Source organism: Mus musculus, chromosome 10, assembly GCF_000001635.26.
Source record: "Mus musculus strain C57BL/6J chromosome 10, GRCm38.p6 C57BL/6J".
NCBI lineage: Eukaryota > Metazoa > Chordata > Mammalia > Rodentia > Muridae > Mus > Mus musculus.
Genome location: NC_000076.6, coordinates 109,680,837 through 109,700,016, shown reverse-complemented (window position 1 = coordinate 109,700,016; position 19,180 = coordinate 109,680,837). Strand labels below are relative to the sequence as shown.

Below are 19,180 nucleotides of genomic sequence, written 5' to 3'. Positions count from 1 at the left end.
GTCGAGATCCAAGAAAACCAGGATTCAATCTCTATAGAGTGGTAGTGCTGCCACAGTCTCATGGTCTAGATGGGGAGTCATCTCAGTGCCAGGTCTATCTGGCTTCAGGCATTGCTCTCATTTACCTACCTCAGTAAGAATGGCAAATGCTTAATACAACTTCATCAGTCCATCCACCTAAGAGTTGTATCCCATAAATTGGACTGAGAATCACAAAGTGCTTTCCAGAGGGCCTGTAAAAATCTCTATTTGTGCTGTGCACTGGTGGCCCAGGTGCTGGTGTGCTCTAGGCAGAGGCAAGTGGATCTCTGTTCTACAGAGAAAGTTCCAGGCCAACCAGGGTTACAGGGAGAAATCCTTTCTTGAAAATAAATAGATAGATAGATAGATAGATAGATAGATAGATAGATAGATAGATAGATAGATAGAAAGAAAGAAAGAAAGAAACAAAAACCTGTATTAGCACAGATGAGTGGCCCATGGCTTTGTCCTATTTCCAGCACTGCATTATATACCTTTTAAATGTTCTTCTGGTCTGAATTCTCTTGCTTCCTTGCATATACTATGCCAATATAAAAAAAAAATTGTTTTCTGAAAAAAATTGTTCCAATGATTCTGATTATTTTTTCTTTCCTTCCTACTTCTCTGGTCAGATCTTTCTTGGTTAGTTCCATTGCTTGCTCAACTTCACCTAACTGTAAATTAAATATTCCCAACATTCTCTCTCCTCTCCCTCTCCCTCTCTCCCATTCTCCTCTCCCTCTCCCCCTCTCCCTTTCTCCTCCCTCTCCCTCTCCCTCTCCCTTTCTCCTCTCCCTCTTCCCCCTCCCTCCCCCCTCCCCCTCCCCCTTCCTCTCTCCCTCCCCCTCCTCCTCCCCCTCTCCCTCTCCCTCTCTCTCTCCCTTTCCCTCTGTCTTTCTCTATGTCTTTCTCTTTCCCCACTGAGCACCATTGGCCATGTCCACTCTCCCCAGTCAGAGAGTGCCCTTCCAACCTACAGATGTGTTCCAGATCAAATTATATGTAGAAATGACAGATGTGGCCCTGAAAGGCATCAGAAGACAATCCTGCTCCATCCACCTCTACCCCATTCATCTTCCTGCCTTCTTAAACTCCCACAACTGTTTTGTTTCTGACTTTGTGCCTCACAGCTCCCCTAAAGCCCCCCTTCGTTCTATCTGTTCACATCATGGGAAATAGAAACTCTCTTCATAATTAAAATCTGCCTCAATTATAATTCTCCAGTGGTTTTTGTTGCTTTCTGCACTAAACCCAAAACACAACACTTCTCCTGTTCAGCATGACAGTGTCCCTTGGCTTCAACAATCTCAGGGTTCTCTTGGCTCATCTCCTTTCTGCACGACAAAACCCCAATTCTACATTTCCTTTCTGTGAACGCTGCATATGTCTATGTGGTCAACAGGAGAGGTTGTGTTATCTCACCAATCATTTCAGACTGTAAATTTCCCTTTACGTTATGTCCCTCTGTGTCTTTTTCACAAAGCTCACACTTAGAATTTGTCTTTGAACAATATATTCTCCTATTTCTGACAGAACTCGTTCCTGTCTTTCTATGTGAGGAGCTTCTCTCCCATTTCTAAGTATTAAAATATTCCCTGCTCTTTAAAAAGAAATACAGCTATAGTGACAAGTGCTTCTGCTACTTGAAAATATTTCCCAGAAGCTGTGAGTGATCTTTACATGTTATAAAAGAAAATATAAAAATAATGTCATTTATGCTTAATTGTAGTTATATATATGTATTGCCAAACCTCTTTGTAGATAATAAACATTTTGAATTCTTTCATTATTATATATTATATTATGTATGTTATATATGCACAATATATAATTATATACACATATGTGTATATAATTATATATAATTAATATATAATATATCATATGTCATTATAATATATGTATATAATTATACATATGTATATACATATAATTGTATATACCTATACATGTATATACATATACATATAATTATATAGAATATATACTTATATAATATATAATGACTATAATTTTATACTATGTATCTATAATTATATATGTGTACATAATATATAATTATATAATGTGTATATAATTTTATATATGTATATATAATTATATCATATATTGTATATTATCATTGTATGTTTCTAATGACAAATAAATTGCTCTCTCCTACAACAGATGAACAACAAAGGTTTCATGGTCCACACTTTTCAGTGTGATATGTTTCTATTCTGTGTTCATGAATCCAGGTTCTTTTATTTTCTTCCCTTTCCATCATTTCACAGATCACAACCATGCGCTGGTTCCCACTCCTCAAGATCCTTATTATCTTCCCAAATATATCTTGCAGCTGTACTTCCTAACTTTTACTTTTGTTCTTCATATTTTGAACATTTTCCTCCTTACATTCTGTTGTTTAAACCTACGACAGACTTCTCTTAACCCTCAGTGTGCTGTCTCATGAGTTTTACTTTCTGTTTGGTATTGTGATGTTCTTATTGACTTGGTTGTCTGCTCATCTACCAGATGTTCTTGGAACAAAGAAACTGGGTTTCTGAATTCCTAGTGCCACTGTGCCTGGCACATGATAAAGGCGTGTTGAAACAATGAATAACTTTCCAAACTTACCAGTTGGAGTTTTACTTATTATTCACGATTCACCTCATAGGCTGTCTCCCTATAGCTCATGAAAAAACCTGAATGAAGATCACTCAGGGCCTCTGCTGCTCCCTTGCTTGCTTTGTCTACTAAGCTGTTAGTTCTCTAACTTAACTTGGTGGAAGGAGTAAGGAAGCATCCGGCATGCGTGCTGCATGTGTTTACCTGACTGACAGAAATTGGGATCCTGGAATTGTTTTAACCCTGAGCAAGATTTACAAATTGAAAATGGCATTATGAATATGCAAATCATATGGAAATGTTCCAACTGATTAGGATAATTCTAAGAAACCTGATTTTGCTCCTGACCTACCCATCTGCAAGAACCGTCAATCAGAGAACTGGTTATCATATTTAGGTTCAAAGTTATTAGACAAGAATAATGCCTGAAAAATGAAAGGAACCACAAGGAGTGCCATGTGCTGATGCTAAATGGTCCCATGAAAGATGAGAAATGCTTTCTGTGTTTAAAATTGCAGCAGTCACCTGCAAGCTATAAATAAATAATTATCTATTTTTTTTTATCTGAGCACTGAGGCTATGTGGTTAGATTCAACTCATCTAAATAATTCAAGTCAAAATGTTGGGAGTGTATTAGAAACCTTAAAAAGTGTCATTTTGGCTTTATTCTCTAACTGAAATAGCTTTGGTAAAAACCTACTTCATTGAAATATCAAAACCAATAAGAACCTTGATACTTGTAGCTGACCATGAGGGATCCTATCCAGAACTCATCTGGCTTTCCATAGGAGGAGGAAGGAAAGGTATCCATGCTTTCAGTTTGGAAAGCCTGTGGCAATAGCCTGCCTTCTTCCCTGCCCCTCTCTTCTCTTAAAATGTGAGCCTCTCCATTTTAGATTTGCTTTGTGGGTTATTGCCATAAAATCTTCTTATGAATATTAGCAGAAAAAAAGCTGAATGAAGGACACACTATGCTCTTTCTCAAAATGTGGATGCTTGCGTCATCTGGAGACTTATTAGCGGTGGGTTTGTTCTGTGTCTTTAAGGAACTGCAGCAGTATCTTGCCAACCTGGCTGAACAATGCAGTGCAGACAATAATGGGGTAGAGCTCCCTGTTGTCATAATTCTGGACAATCTTCACCATGTGGGCTCTTTGAGTGACATCTTCAATGGTTTTCTCAATTGTAAATACAACAAATGGTAAGCTCATAAAATAAATGGAATCATCAGGTAGAGAAACAGTGATGTCATTTACTTCTTTATACTGTTTTATGTTTTAATACTTGTAGTGGATACCATTAGTGTAATTAATATCTAGTGATAGCCTATATCTCTACAGAATTTGTGTGCATGCTTTAGAATGTCTATTTATCCACAGCTACGTTTCAAGAAGGATTTTTGCTTTGTTTGTTTCATTTGTTGCTATTTGGGTTTTTGTTATTGTTTAGAGACAGGGTTTCATTATATTAACCAAGTTAGCCTCAATTCCACAAGTAACCCCCTTCCTCTCCCTCCTCACAGCATTGTGTTGGTCTTCAGGAACTTTTATGAAAGCATTATGCATTTTTGTGATGATGTTAGTTTCCATAGACACACTGGATGTCTAGAAAGCCCATGGTAGGATGCTTTGGCTAGGGCGTGTAATAACTAGAAGGAGATTTTAAAGCTCCCTAGGCGTTTATTCCATCACTATCAAAGTAACAGTTCAACTTTTCTCTAGAGATGAAGTTAATTCACTCAGATACATCTCCCTCCAATAATGTAATGCTTTATTATGCAAAGTTAAGGGACACATTAAATCAAGGCATAAAACAGTATAAAAACCTGCATGTGTGTTGAAGAATGATCTCTAGAGAAAATCATACAGAACACAACAATATAAGTGGCACTAACCATATTGTATTGGTGTTTTAAGTAATCAATCATTGCTAGTGACAAGCGACTACCAATTGATCAGCATAAAATAAAGGTTAAAGGAGGAATCAAAGCATCATGTTTAAGAAGGCTGGGGAGATGGACAGCATCACTTGCTCTTACAGAAGACCTGGGTTTGATTCCCAGTGCCTACGGAATTGTTGCTCCTATTGATCTATCACTCCAGTCCCTGGAGATCTGGCACCCTCTTCTGACCTCCATGGGCATCAGGCACACATGTGACACACAGACACACACAAGAGCAAAACACACATGCACACAAAATTAAAAATATCTGTGCTAAATCAAATCTTCAGATAAACTGAAAATTAACAGGGTATTGGAATAAACACACCAGTTATAACATGCTAACATATGCTGGATGTAGTGGTTCATGCCTTTAATCATAGAACTTTAGAAATGGTCATATTTCTGAGTTCAATGCCAGCCAGGGCTATATAGTGAAGCACTATCTTAAAAAAAATTAGAATAGACAAACCATTGTGCTTATTCTGCACATCCCACCCCACCTCTCCCCCACTCCTGTTGTGTTAATTGATTAACACTACTCTAATCACTTGGCAGTGGCATTCCTCACTACCTGCCCCAATGTTCTGAGTTCCTGAATGAAAGGCACACACACACACACACACACACACACACACACACACACACCCTTCTACTTTAATATGCCTTAATCAGCTCAATGGCTGGACCACTTCTAAGCATCCAAATGCCTAACACCTCCCCTCCAGCACTCCTTATATTACTTACTAAAATCTATATTCCATGTTTGCTGCCCTAGACCCGATTGGTGGGAGGGTGGAAGCTGGGGCTGCACTTTCCCTGCTCTTACATGATTGGTGTGCTCCCTCTTCTGCACTTCTTAGGCCTAGACCTGATGCTTTGTCTGGCATGGTGGTTCTAATTCCTTTCTCTCCTGGTCCCCTTGCACTGGAATCCTAAAGTCCCACCTCCTCTGTCTCTTTGCCCAGTGATTGGTTGCCGGTCGCTGGCAACTTTATTAATCAATTTTGGGAACCCAATTAACATAATTCAAGTGTTAAAACAAATCCACAACATCTCTATCTATCTGTCTGTCTATCCATCCCCTATCTATCTATCTATCTATCTATCTATCTATCTATCTTCACAAAGGTTCCCATAGGGAGAGAAAGAAGTCACTTTGCCTCAGTGTTAGATTTCAAGTTAGAATCCCCAGCAGACACTTTGTTTCTATTATTTTGTCACTTTCCAATTTAACATTATGAAATTTTCCTCTTAAAGGAGAATAATGTGTATTTTTCTTAATTGTTTTTCTGAGATGCATTTAATCGCTTTTCCCTCTAGAACAACTTAATGCTCCATTCTCCATTTTTCCTAGCCCTTATATTATTGGAACCATGAATCAGGGAGTCTCCTCATCACCAAATTTAGAACTACATCACAATTTCAGGTAAGGACTTGAAAGATTGTGTGTGTGTGTGTGTGTGTGTGTGAGAGAGAGAGAGAGAGAGAGAGAGAGAGAGAGAGAGAGAGAGAGAGAGAGTGTATGTGTGTATGTGTGTGTGTGTATGTGTGTGTGTATATGTGTGTGTATGTGTGTGTGTATGTGTGTGTGTGTATGTGTGTGTGTATGTGTGTGTGTATGTGTGTGTGTGTGTGTGTGTATGTGTATGTGTGTGTGTGTGTGTGTGTGTGTGTGTGTGTGTGTACGTGCGTGCGTACATATTCTCTTCTGTGCACCTGTTCTACTTTCTCTCTAATCATAAAGGTGTCTTGAAGGCTATTTTCCCTTTCGGCTCCTGAGAATCCTGCCCACAGTGACTCACTTCCCCTGGCACTCTGTTTAAGCAGACATCCTGGGATCTTTAACCTGTAATCAGAAGTGTTTCTTTTCCTGCTTACTACTTTCGTGGATAAGATAGAGCGCTCTTCTTCTGAGTGAAGACTGTGAAGAGAGCTCCAATTTCAGGGTCTAGGATTCTGCTACATAAGCTCCCTCAGCATGTGTGTACCTCCTCACTCTCAGGAACATAAGCCCCTCGGAAGCTCTCAAGTAAAACTCACTGTATTATTACTCTAATGGTAATAGATTTGCTAAATGTTTGCAGCATCAAACTGTGGCCACTAATTAACAAGGGAACATCAGTGATTTGTCTTGCAATGGAAGTTACTATGGAAATAAAGTTTAGGTTTAAAAAAATTAACATAATTTTTCTTTTCTTTATTTGTAGGTGGGTATTATGTGCAAACCACACGGAACCCGTGAAAGGCTTTTTAGGCAGGTATCTTCGCAGGAAACTGATAGAGATGGAAATTGAGAGGAATATACGTAATAACGACCTGGTCAAAATTATCGACTGGATTCCTAAGACATGGCATCATCTCAATAGTTTTCTGGAAACTCACAGTTCTTCTGATGTCACCATTGGTGAGTTCCACAATTACAATTGTCCATTTTGCAGACACTGAGCATACTGGGTAAACGTAACAGATTGGGAGATAAAACCACAAGGATAGCTTGTCCTTTCAAAGATTCCGAAGATTAAGAGATTCTTTTCTAAAACTGTCCTCTTCTAAGTGTTCTGTCTGCAGTGATTTCACTGTGTCTGACAATTATGGATAGTGAAATTAAAGTTCGCAATGGGAAGGTATCTAAAGACCACATTACTAGCCAAAAGAAAAAAGTACAAAGAGTAAATTTTTTTTATTCTAAAAGAAAAAGAAACCACATGTTTTATCTATTAGCCCATTCACCTGTGACTGTGAGGGAATGGGCTTTTTATGAACAACTTTTGTATTTCACTTTTTTTTAAAAAGATAAAACCAAGTTAATTTCTTTGGGGGAACAATGCAGTTTGTTTTTTCTGCTCCTTCTTAAGGTTCATGTGCAGAGGGGCATTTCTCAGTGCCATAAAATAATCAAAAGGTCCTCAGCTGCAGGCAGGAATTCTGTCCTCAGCTCACAGATCTGTACTGATTCCATGTACTGCAAATAACTGCTTTTTGCCATGAACCATTCGTCTAGCTGGAACAGAACTCTGTACAGTTTGTAAATCAGGCCTGGATTAGACACTTCGCTATTTCTCATGAATCCCTGTTATGCCTTAGATTAGTATTTCATTGTTAAGGAAAAAGACAGTCCTGGAGGCCCTCTTCCATAAATATGTGTTCATGATGACTGAGCTAATCAAGCTAGGAATTTTCTAGGAATATGTGTATTATATTTCTCCAAAATAAGTCTAAGCATGTGTTTATATTGGTAAATGTAACACTTCTGCAACATTGTGCCGATTGTGTCTTCTCAGGTCCTCGGCTCTTCCTTCCTTGCCCCATGGATGTGGAAGGTTCTAGGGTGTGGTTCATGGATCTTTGGAATTATTCCTTGGTACCTTATGTTCTGGAGGCAGTGAGGGAAGGCCTACAGGTAGAGTACTTGATTTGTATTATTGTGAAGAGAAAAGAAGCCAATAACTAACTAATTAAATAAATAAATAAATATAGAAAGAAGGAAAGAGAAAAGAAAACCAAATTATTTTAAGAAATAAAACCATTTATTTATTTATCTATTTGCTTGCTTGTTTGGCTATTTATGTAGAAAATTAAAGTAGGGAGCAAGAAACACTCAGCAGTATGTCTATTATGACGAATGTGCAGTAGTTTGTCTGTTAGAACAAGGCTGTTATTGTCTGTGTCTGTGCAAAATGGAGTTCTTCCTACCTTATGCATTGAAAGCTAAGATTGTTGCAATGGGGGTTTAAAATGTTCTTAGTAAACAGATATGTAATTACATACTTATACGTCTTAGAGCACAGACTATGAAAATGACACAGCTTTAGTTCTTCATAACATTTTGCATTTCATGAATGTTTAAAAACCAATGTGCTGTGTACAGTATAAGGTGGTCTTTCAAACTTCATTTGTTCAAAGAATTCATATTATCATTTATGAAAACACATTTTATAGTAGAGAAATCATATTTTTAAATTTATATTTTGGGAAGTTATTTGCTCTCCAGATATAGTTTTCATATTAGTAAGCTATTATCCTCATCTTTATATGTCAAGTCTTATTTCATATTTGCTTGCTAACAAATAAAAAGCAACAGAAGCCTTAGCAGCTCCAAAGTGGTGATTATAAACGGCACAATTTCCTCAGATTTTTTTTGTAGTTTGGGAGATAAATGGACTGTTTATATTACAGTAAATAATACCTGTAAGTCTCTTCCTTGATCATTATAATTGTGTAAAGCTTCCATCTGAGTGAGTGATTATCATTTAAAATTCATAATCTCTCAAACAAAACTTCTATATGCCTCTAGCTTCGTGCTTTGGCTCACGATGCTTTGGTACTAGATTAGAGTGAAAACCGAATCAGTTACCCTGTAGGTGTAGAAGATCAAGTAGTGACCCCACCTAAGAAAGGTGAGGGTGTGGGGGAGAACCCTCTTCTTGGCTGATGTTCAGTCCTTAGTGAAGCTGAAACTTTTACTCTGTGAAAGACTTTAGATAGTAGGAATCTTGGAGAACTCCAGCTATGACCTCTAAAGCAGAAAAGGTCATATACTGTGCTCTTGCATCTACTAATGTCAAAGGACCTTGAGCTAAAAGTGCAGAAATGAACCTGAGTCTCTCCGTTTGGAGGAATGGAAAGGGAAAGTCATTTTTGGATGAAGGCTAGTGCCTGCTGAGAAACCATATGGGGGATGCTCTCTGCCACATGATCTGTTTGGAAAGGATGCAGCTGACACGTTGAGTTATTCTCCTGGTGATTCCATCTTTCTTGAAATGTTAGCGATTAAATCAGCTCTTCCTGGGTGTTCAGATTTATCCTATTATAATATTTACTTTCTGTAACCTGGATGCTTGCTGTCCTAGCTGATTATGAAAGACTGACTCTGGTTGTTTATACACACTCAAGTCCTTTTTAGGTCAATTCTAGCCTCCAAATTAATAATAATAATAATAATAATAATAATCAACTGTCTTGTGTTTTATTTATCTCTTGTTTTATTCTATGTGTATGAGCACGTTGCCAGAATTTATGTATGTGTAACACATACATGCCTTGTGCCCCTAGAGACTAGAAAAAAAGTGTCAGTTACCCTGGACCTGGAGTTCAGAAAGGCTGTAAGCTGCCACCCAAGTGACAGGCATTGAATCTGGATCCTTTGGAAAAGTAGCCAGTGCTCTTAACTGCCGAGTCAGCCATCCTTCCATTCCCTAAACATAAACTTTCTATGAATTGTACATTTTTTTCCTTTTAATTAGCTGTACACATATCTGTATTCTGTACCCTCTATTAAGCAGTTTTCAGCTGAGACAAAATTTACTACTCCAAGATGAGACCTATTTAAATAAAACAAAACAAAACTAAACAAACAAAGGAGACTAATGGGCAACAAATAAGCTTTAGATGTCTGCCTCTGTCCCCTCTTCCAAAAGGCATCTTGGGGCGTAGATAATTTCGTATTGTCACAGATTCAAACTTTAATATGATTTCCAGAGAATCCTAAAAGTATTGTGTGAGCTGGTACTCACAATGCCTATGTTTTTCTTTCATCTTACTGAGAACATTATCATCTCTGGACACACCATGCACCACCCTCTGAGGTGGTGACACTAAACTCTGGATACCCAGAACGGTCCTGGGTGGTCCAACACAGGTCACAAGGGTAAAGAAAGGACACTTTCCTCTTCCTAGGTGTGGCATTTTTGTTCCCACGTTCTCCTGGCCTGATGCCTTCTTTATGAAAATCTTGCCAGTCTGTGTCCCCTCGGCAGTTTGATGTCAGTGTTGTTCCTAACTTAGAAAATCCTGGGTCCACCTGCTCCCCTGCATTCTCCAGATATTGCTTTGTGCAGTCTCTTACATTTCTTTTTTAATAGGTTCATTGTTTTCACATAGATTCTTACAGAATGCATATTTGGATTTCCATTTTTACCCCTCCTTTCTCGGTGATCTTATTTATAAATATATAAAACGTCTTTCAACAGGAATCAATGGAATTATGAGGTTATTAGAGGGAAATGGTTATCACCATACCCGAATGAGAAAAGCCTTTCTTTCTTTCATTCATCATCCTTCCAAAGTACAGTTTGGCACAGAACTCCCTTTACTGTAAAAAACATATTCTGTATTTCAGACCTCTCCAAAATTTAGCTTTTGTTTATCAACCTTGAGATGTTTGGTTTTTTTTTTCACCTGCATTTGAAAAGTTATTCATAAAATCAAATGTGTGCACTGATGTCTTTATTGCCGTATAATACACCTCCTTCATGCTTCCCTCCACATCAGGTGCTCCCTCCTATTTTGCAAAACTTTTAAGCATCAAGTGAGCCGCATAGATGGACATATTTAACCCATGGGTAATTCTCTTGACACATATGCAGGAACTGGATGTGAGAATAGCTACCTGATTAGCATTCACTTCATATTTTTTACCTAATAGAAATGTTTTTTGTTTGTGGTGAACCTTTAGATGTATGGGAAACGTGCACCGTGGGAAGATCCCTCCAAGTGGGTCCTTGACACGTACCCATGGAGTTCTGCATCCTTGCCTCAGGAAGGCCCAGCTTTACTGCAGTTGCGGCCAGAAGATGTTGGCTACGAAGCCTGCACATCTACAAAGGAAGCCACAACGTCAAAGCACATTCCCCAGACTGATACAGAAGGGGACCCCTTGGTAAGGATGTCTGATCATTCCTCTCTAGCTAAGCCACTGTAGTCATTTTTACAACTGTAAACGTGTAGTCATTAGTACTAGCTAATATATCAAAGGCCAGCTACTATAGGGAATATATGGAACCAGCCTGATACAAGTAATCATTTAAACTGTTAACTTTAGTGCAGTTTCCCTGGTTGAAAATTTTCAAAACAACAACAACAACAACAAAACTGTTTATCTAAAATAAAAAAGTAAGAAACCCTGAAACTGGGACAAATTCCATGACAATAATTTTTCTCTGATTATACATTAAATTGTGTCAATATTTAAATAATCAGTATATTAAATCTTACCACTCGGTATTGAAGAGAAAACTAAAGTTTGTTCATAAATAAAAATATAATCAAATGTATACAGAACAAAAACTGTGTTTTATAGAGATAGAGATAAAGACAGAGATAGATATCTACTAGCCTAATTAAATACAGTCTTCTGTTGCTCTCAGTTTGGAAAGATAAAGGCTTTTGTTTTTAAGATTTATTTATTTGTATATGCAATATCGTTTTACCTGCATTTATGTCTGTGTGAGGGTTTCAGATCTCCCAAATCTAGTGTTACAGACAGTTTGTGTGCTGCCATGTGGGTGCTGGGAATTGAACCCAGGTACTCTAGAAGAGCAGTCAATGCCCTTAACCACTAAGCCATCTCTGTGACAATATGAATGGGGTTATCTTTACCACTTTTTTATTGTACTAGTGTATATAATTTTTTTTTCACATTCCAAAAACATTTAATCAGGTAAACAAATCTAGTCTAAACACACTTTTACTTATTCATAAATACTGATTTACATATAATACCCCAGACAGTTTTATCCTCAAAAACACCATCCAAAACTTCAAGTTAGATATATTTCAGGATTAGGTTGGGTTCTTATTTTTGAAGTTTGGTTTTTAACCATGTCTTCCTTCAGGTATACATCATCATCAGAAAGTGTATATAATTTTAATTTTAGAAACAATACAATAATTTAGGTAAGTGTATAGAACTCTAAGATATGAAAATATTAAGTACATAATGTAATTAGCAATACAATTATTTTTAGTATATCTTTTTAGTATAGCTCTACTCTTACAGCATTTTACTAGTGAGAACCTCAAGAGGAATTCATTGTCCTGTTTGCTCAGTGCTAGAAGGCATCACCTAATACTAAACCTTGGTTCTGATGTGTTCTGTTGGGAACACATATACACCTTCTCTGTCTTTGTTTTTATATACTTTCATAATCACCATTGGAAAGAAAAAAAATTGTATTGCGGTTAATATAAATAAGAGTTCCTAGTGAGAAAATTACTATTGTCAGGAGCGTGTTTTCGAATCTTAACAGGGATTATATGCTCTGGTATACTGAACATTATTTTAAAAAATGCAGTGGGCAATCGCCATCGCAACGCTAAATCTTGGCACATGCATACTGAGTGCTAAGGTCCAGGGATCAGAGTGGGGATCGCTTACAGTCTTAAAAGGACATCGTCCAGTAGTGGTGTGCGTGCCTGCATAAACTGCCTAAGATGTAGGAGGCATGGTGGGCAAAGCTATGAGTCTGGTAAGGGACCTCACAGATGGTGTGGTTAATCTGGATGCTGAAGCAGGCATTGGCAGTTTTCATGTGGTTGAATGTGGAGCCTCTAACATTGAGGGACTATCACACAGGACACTGCCAAACTGCACAGTGAAAATTAACAGTTAGAGGCCAAATATCCGTTAGTTTGAAGAATTAAAATGATAGACTTACCCAACTGTTAGATCACTTTGAGCCATTTTATTTTTATGGGTAGTTAAAACTTTATCACACAGACCGTGGACAGCCAGTGGGTATTTTTTTTTCCGATTTTTTATTAGGTATTTTCTTCATTTACATTTCAAAGGCTATCCCAAAAGTTGCCTAGACCCCCCTCCACTCCCCTACCCACCCACTCCCACTTCTTGGTCCTGGCATTCCCCCATACTGAGGCATATAAAGTTTGCAAGACCAAGGGGCCTCTCTTCCCAATGATGGCCAACTAGGCCTTCTTCTGATACATATGCAGCTAGAGACACGAGCTCCAGGGGGTACTGGTTAGTTCATATTGTTGTTCCACCTATAGGGTTGCAGACCCCTTTAGCTCCTTGGGTACTTTCTCTAGTGCTTCCATTGGGGGCCCTGTGTTTCATCCAATAGCTGGCTGTGAGCATCCACTTCTGTGTTTGCCAGGCCCCGACATAGCCTCACAAGAGACAGCTATATCAGGGTCCTATCAGCAAAATCTTACTGGTGTATGCAATGGTGTCAGCGTTTGGAGACTGATTATGGGATGGATCCCCGGATATGGCAGTCTCTAGATGGTCCATCCTTTTGTCTCAGCTCCAAACTTTGTCTCTGTAACTCCTTCCATGGGTGTTTTGTTCCCAATTCTAAGAAGGGGCGAAGTGTCAAGTGGATATTAGCCCAGAAACTTAGAATACCCAAGATATAATTTGCAAAACACATGAAACTCAAGAAGAATGAAGGCCAGTGGGTATTTTTGACTAGTGTTTTATCTGTTTAGATTTGTAGTATCTTAAGGTCTTTCTAGTAACAGAGCAGAGGGCGGAACATGGTGTTGGGGTAACTGGCAGTGGGAGACACACAGAGGAACATGGTAAAGTAATAGGTATTATCTTGGCTGTGGGTCTACAGAGGATGCAAAGGAGACCAGGGGAAAATGATGTCCAGAGACTCTACGTTGATCATAATGATAATTGAGTGATATGTAAACCTACCTTCTTTTTATAATGTCCTTTGATTTCAATATGCAAAAGAATAACCATTAGTCACAGAGTAAATCTCATTGTGTGTGTTTACTACAGATTTCAGATTGGGAAATTATGCTAATTGAACCTACTATATAGCAGCATTTCTTTTATTTATTATTTTATGTCTATGAATATTTTGCTTGTGTGTTTGTTTGTGTGTGTGCGCGCGTGTGTGTGCGCACATATGCATGCATGTGTACCATATATGCCTGGTGCCCAGTAGGGTCAGAGGATGTTGTATCGTCTCTTTTAAAGTCAGGAGGGTGCTCAGACACGGTCCTCTTTAATAAATCAGCTTCTTTAATGCTTTAAGCTTCAGACATTTTCACAAACTACTTTCATCCCATATTCTTGTGTAGGTGGTTTAATACATTGTAGTAGTTATGGCAGAAATGCTATTGAAAAAAAAATGTCCTGAAAACTATCAAAATGATTTCAAAATACTCTCTAACCATAGCCTCTGTGTCCAAACGACATTCCTGCTGGAATTGATGGTTATCAGCTCATTACTTATTTCCCAAGCACTTATCCAACACATGGTTTCTTTTTCTTTTTTTTTTTTTCTTTTTTTTTTTTCTGACATACAAATATCCATAGCCTGATTACAGACCAAGAAACCTTGTTTTAGATATCCTCTCTCTATTTCTCTGAGTTGAAAGATAAAAGACAACTTTGATTGCTGAGGAGAAAAAAAAAAACTATAGTTAGCATTTGGCACTAAGAAATATAAAGTTTACTGTACTGTTAGAAACCCTCAATAAGAAAACAAGCCCCTGACCCTCAAGAAGACAGGTGCCAATTACCCTGTGCCTTCCGAAATTGTCCAGCCATCGATTTGCCCAGACTGGTTTTAAACATTCTTTTTTCCCTAGCTCCTGTCTCTAATAGTGGAACTGCAGATCTATTGAAATCCAAGCCTTTTATTTTATAATACATTGGAGAGCTCTCCTTCTCCCCGGGTGCTTTCAGGCACAAGTCCCCTCTACTGGAACAAACGCTACCGTTCCCCTAGGACGCTGAGACGCCTGAGACAGCCGCTATTGTTCCAGGAGGAGGCTTTTGTTCTCAGTGATGTATCAATCATATTTCAGCTAGAGCCTCGGTGACAACAAACACTTGACAGTGATTCTTTCCTTCTCCCTCTTCAAATGCTCACGGTCTGCTTCCTCCAGTTACCCCCTCTGGAGGTCAGTTCCTGAACAACAGATGGTGTGTGCTGTGTGCAGCAGCTGGCTTCATTCCACTCCGTTGTCTCCTGCTTCTCTCAAGGGACAATGCTTGCAAGCCTCTATGCTGTGTGTGTGTGTGTGTGCGCGCGTGCGTGTGTGCGTGCGCGTGTATGTGTTTGTGAATATTCACAACTTTCATTTGCCATTCAGTGCTCTCTGTTTCTCCCAGCCAAAAAAGTGGGGAAGCCTGGCTTGCTCTCCAGCAACTAACCCAGATGTCCAGCTGTGATAGGGTTTCCTTTCCAGTTTCCCCGCTGAAGTAGCATTCATTCACAGCCCCACATAAAAGAGTTATCTTACGGCCCTATTTTGTTCTTCTGGAGAGAAACAATTTAAGAGCCAGGTCGGGCGAGCGAAAACCCATAACTGTTATGTGCATTTTCATTTGGATGGGATGAGCAGACACAGTTCTACTGAGATGGCTCAGGGCCCTGCTCGTTCTGGGGCTGGCTGACTCAATGCATGGTTGCTCACAGGGATGTCTCTTTTCCTTTCTTCAGATGAATATGCTAATGAAGCTCCAAGAAGCCGCCAATTACCCCAGCACTCAAAGCTGTGACGGCGATAGTGTCAGCCACCGTGAAGACATTTTGGATACATCTATTGAATCCACCCTCTAAAGGGTGAACGAGTTAGGCAAAGGACTATGCTTTTCAAAAGGTGTTTTAAAAGACAGGTATTGTCACTAAACCACTGCCAGTATGAAAAGTCCCCTGTCCAGGGCCCTGGCCCAGAGTTGTGGTGTCCACGGAGGTAGCAGAATTAGGTTGGAACTGACAAGATGCTAAATTGAAATGGGAGCTTAAGTTTACTTTATTCCCAGGCATTTTTATAACCATGGAGTTCGCAACGGCTCCATTGCTTGACTGGAAAGGGCCCTAAAGACGGGGCAACCGAGTAGATTACACACGGGATAGTGAGACTGGACTTTATTTTCTTCCTCTTTCAAAGTTTACAGTGCAGGCCTATTTTTTTTCTTTTTCTTCTTTTTCTTTTTCGTGCCTTTCTTTTGTTTCCTCGGGGCGGAGGCTGCCCTTCTCAGGCAGGATCCTTCTGATCCATGGAACTTCCTTTGTGCCACATGGTGCTGGTGACAGGGCCCCAGTAGAGTTTGGGCTGTGTGCTCCCTCACTGCAGAATGAACCCACGAGGCCAGTCCTCCATAAGCACAAAAGGAATTGTGCACCCACCGCAAAATAAAATCGCCTGTGGCCAACGGGAAGGACCAGCTTCCTTCTAACTGCCGTGCGCTCCTCCTGAAGGGCGCTACCCTCACTTAGGGTATGAGTCATGGGTTTTATAAGGTTGTTTTTACCACAGTGGTCTTTTCAAACCACCTGCCAACTCCCTGAACCAGAGTTTTATACCAATTATTAGTCAACACTGACAAAAGGCTTTTTAGGGCTTTGTTTGTTTGAGCCTTTTCAGTGAAAGAAGGAACATTTTCTATGGTGCTGTCTCACTGCCTTAAACCAGACTTCTCCAACAGTTTCAACAGTTCGTTTCAACACTAAACCATTGGTAATTTCCACTGTCTCTTCATTGACAACCAAGCAACACACCAGTTAACACAGCAGCCTCATTTTCTGTATATCATCTTTTTAAATTTTCCTTTTCTTGAAGAAATGGATAGGAGAAAGATCAGTATTTTTTATCATATGAATAGAGATTTCTTTGCCTATCCTGCAAATAATTCGAGAACCATAGAACCCTTCCTTGGCCATCACTTAAAAGCAGAGACATGTGGCTGCATTCTGCCTAGTTCTAAAATGAGAGCATTTCTGAAGGTGGGAGATTCCTAATCTGGATCCAGTTGAACTACAAGTACTGGATTCGGCATGAGCACAAACCATTTGGCTTTCCTCCCCTCATGTTTATCTTTCAAAGACAAAAGTTAGTTTTTGGTGCATGTTTTGAGTGCTATCGTCATACACGAGACATTCTGCATTAAGGAGCGCTGATCTGGTCAGTCACTGTGGAAGAGGAAGTACTTATACTGTACAAGAAGGTTAGATTTGCACAGTCTACTGGGTAGGTATTGTAAATAATGATTTTTTTTCCTCCAAACTTGCACAAATTCAAAAAAAAAAAAAAAACCAGACACAAACAAAAAAATTGTATTTTATCCTGTTGGTGTTAAGAGGCGTCTCGCCTGCTGAGGCTCCCTGTCTGCTGCAAGCGAATACAGAATGCAAACCCTCAAAGCTGTTATTATCTGGTGTGTTTGTCCTGTACTTAACAAGTTGTTGTGACAATGCAGGAGCCATCAGTGCTAGAGTGAGCATGCTTCAGAACTGTACATGAGGCCGGTACAATTTTGGATGAGTAACTGCCTGAACGTACATATCTCGTGGCGGGCTATTAAGACAGTGCCTGAGAACTAACCAGTCACTGGCAGACGTACACCAGCCACAGAGGACAGGTTCCAAGTTTATGAAACCTAAGGTCTATGTCACGGTAGAGATGAAGCTCTGTGCGCCTTTTAGGAGATATCATTGGTGCTACCCTCTGTGACCACCTTTGGGTTGGTTTCCGTAGAGCAAAATTAGCAATGAGAGGTATCTGGTGCAGATTTCGGAATGTCGCTAAGAATCTAGGTCCTTTCACGGTGCTACTGCCCCGAGGGATACCAGACTGAGCTGAGGCACACAGAATTGTCACCCTGACTTTGGAACCTCAACTGTGGATCAAACCTATTGTGCACCATCAATCTATGTAGCTGGATGAGTGGACTAGTCGCCCTTGTATGATATGTGAGCTAAAGGAAATTGCTCATCTTTCATTTTTTTCGAGACACACAGTCCACACATGAGCATCAAGAGAACTTCCTGCAATACATCCCAGTAGGTACACCTAGTTTACAATTTAAACTAGTTTGTGAAACATTTGTCTGTATACATTTTATATTTTGTACATTTTTTGATGTAACATATCATGTAAATAGGAAGAAGCAGTGAAAAAATCATCCGAAAAGTTTTGTAGTCTTTGTAAAGCCCCATACAATAAGTATTTGGTGTCAATGGATCTAACGGGATGATGTATTTTCTATTGGTTTATTGTCCCCCTAGCTTGTAAACCAGCTTGCATATATTTTTTTGCAAATGTGCACCCTGTATCTGTCTAAATTATTACCTTGCCATTAAAGTGGAATTATTTATTGACAACAAGGTGTGGTGTCTATGTATGGGGAAATTTTGAATAACTATGTGCAGGGACATGTCAAGCTATACAATGTTTCTTCACTATTAACACACCATCATTAGGCATCTGTGTCCATCTAAATTCCATAAGCACCTGAGGAAGGATTCCAAAGCTTTTAAGGAAATAAATTTAACTAAATGCAGTACCTATGTAGCTCCTAAAGTGAAAGTTATTTATTCAGTGAATATTTTTGAAAATTCTGAATGGTATTCAAATATGCCTGATATCAAAACACAAATTAATATAGAAATAAAATGTCAATATTCACTGATTTAAATCAACTCATTCTGTGTTTGTTTTTTATTCCATTAAGTTATCTGTTGGCCTCTTAATTCTAATACTGATTTTAAAGCAAAAGTAACTCTGTGTGTGTGTGTGTGTGTGTGTGTGTGTGTGTGTGTGTGTGTAAAGAATGAAAGGGAAGAAGGAAGAGAGAAAGAAAGAGACAAAAGCAGAAAGGCAGAGAGAAATTTTAAAAATGCAAAGAAACTTCCTTTAAAATTGTGATTTCTTTCCAAAGAGCCTAGACAGTTCTTTAATCCTAGTAGTAGCATGTATATTTGGATACTTACTGATTTTTTAACAGCTGAAAAGCACTTGAATGACTTATAATCAGTGTCCTTATTTCTACATTCCGTTGAGAAATACAGGAAACTTCGACAGTTCGTCTCATTCGGATTGTTTATGAATTAATCCGGTGCC

At 39.0% G+C, this 19,180-nt stretch overlaps 1 protein-coding gene across 11 annotated transcripts in view; it reads left to right on the top strand.

The window, feature by feature from the left end:
- The window catches only part of Nav3 (neuron navigator 3), a 774,463-nt gene extending 755,706 nt beyond the window's left edge, over positions 1–18,757 (top strand). For 9 of the 11 annotated variants that reach the window (XM_017313946.2, XM_006513680.3, XM_006513679.3 and 6 more), the window contains 6 exons: positions 3,675–3,829; positions 5,928–5,999; positions 6,781–6,977; positions 7,855–7,973; positions 11,028–11,231; positions 15,778–18,444. In XM_017313946.2, coding sequence (XP_017169435.1) covers positions 3,675–3,829; positions 5,928–5,999; positions 6,781–6,977; positions 7,855–7,973; positions 11,028–11,231; positions 15,778–15,897 — 867 coding nt within the window. In that variant the 3' untranslated portion in view covers positions 15,898–18,444. Of the gene's footprint in view, positions 1–3,674; positions 3,830–5,927; positions 6,000–6,780; positions 6,978–7,854; positions 7,974–11,027; positions 11,232–15,777 lie in introns of all 11 variants that reach the window. The other 2 variants (NM_001368815.1, NM_001081035.2) reach the window with 1 other exon arrangement.
- The last annotated feature ends 423 nt before the right edge of the window (positions 18,758–19,180 follow it).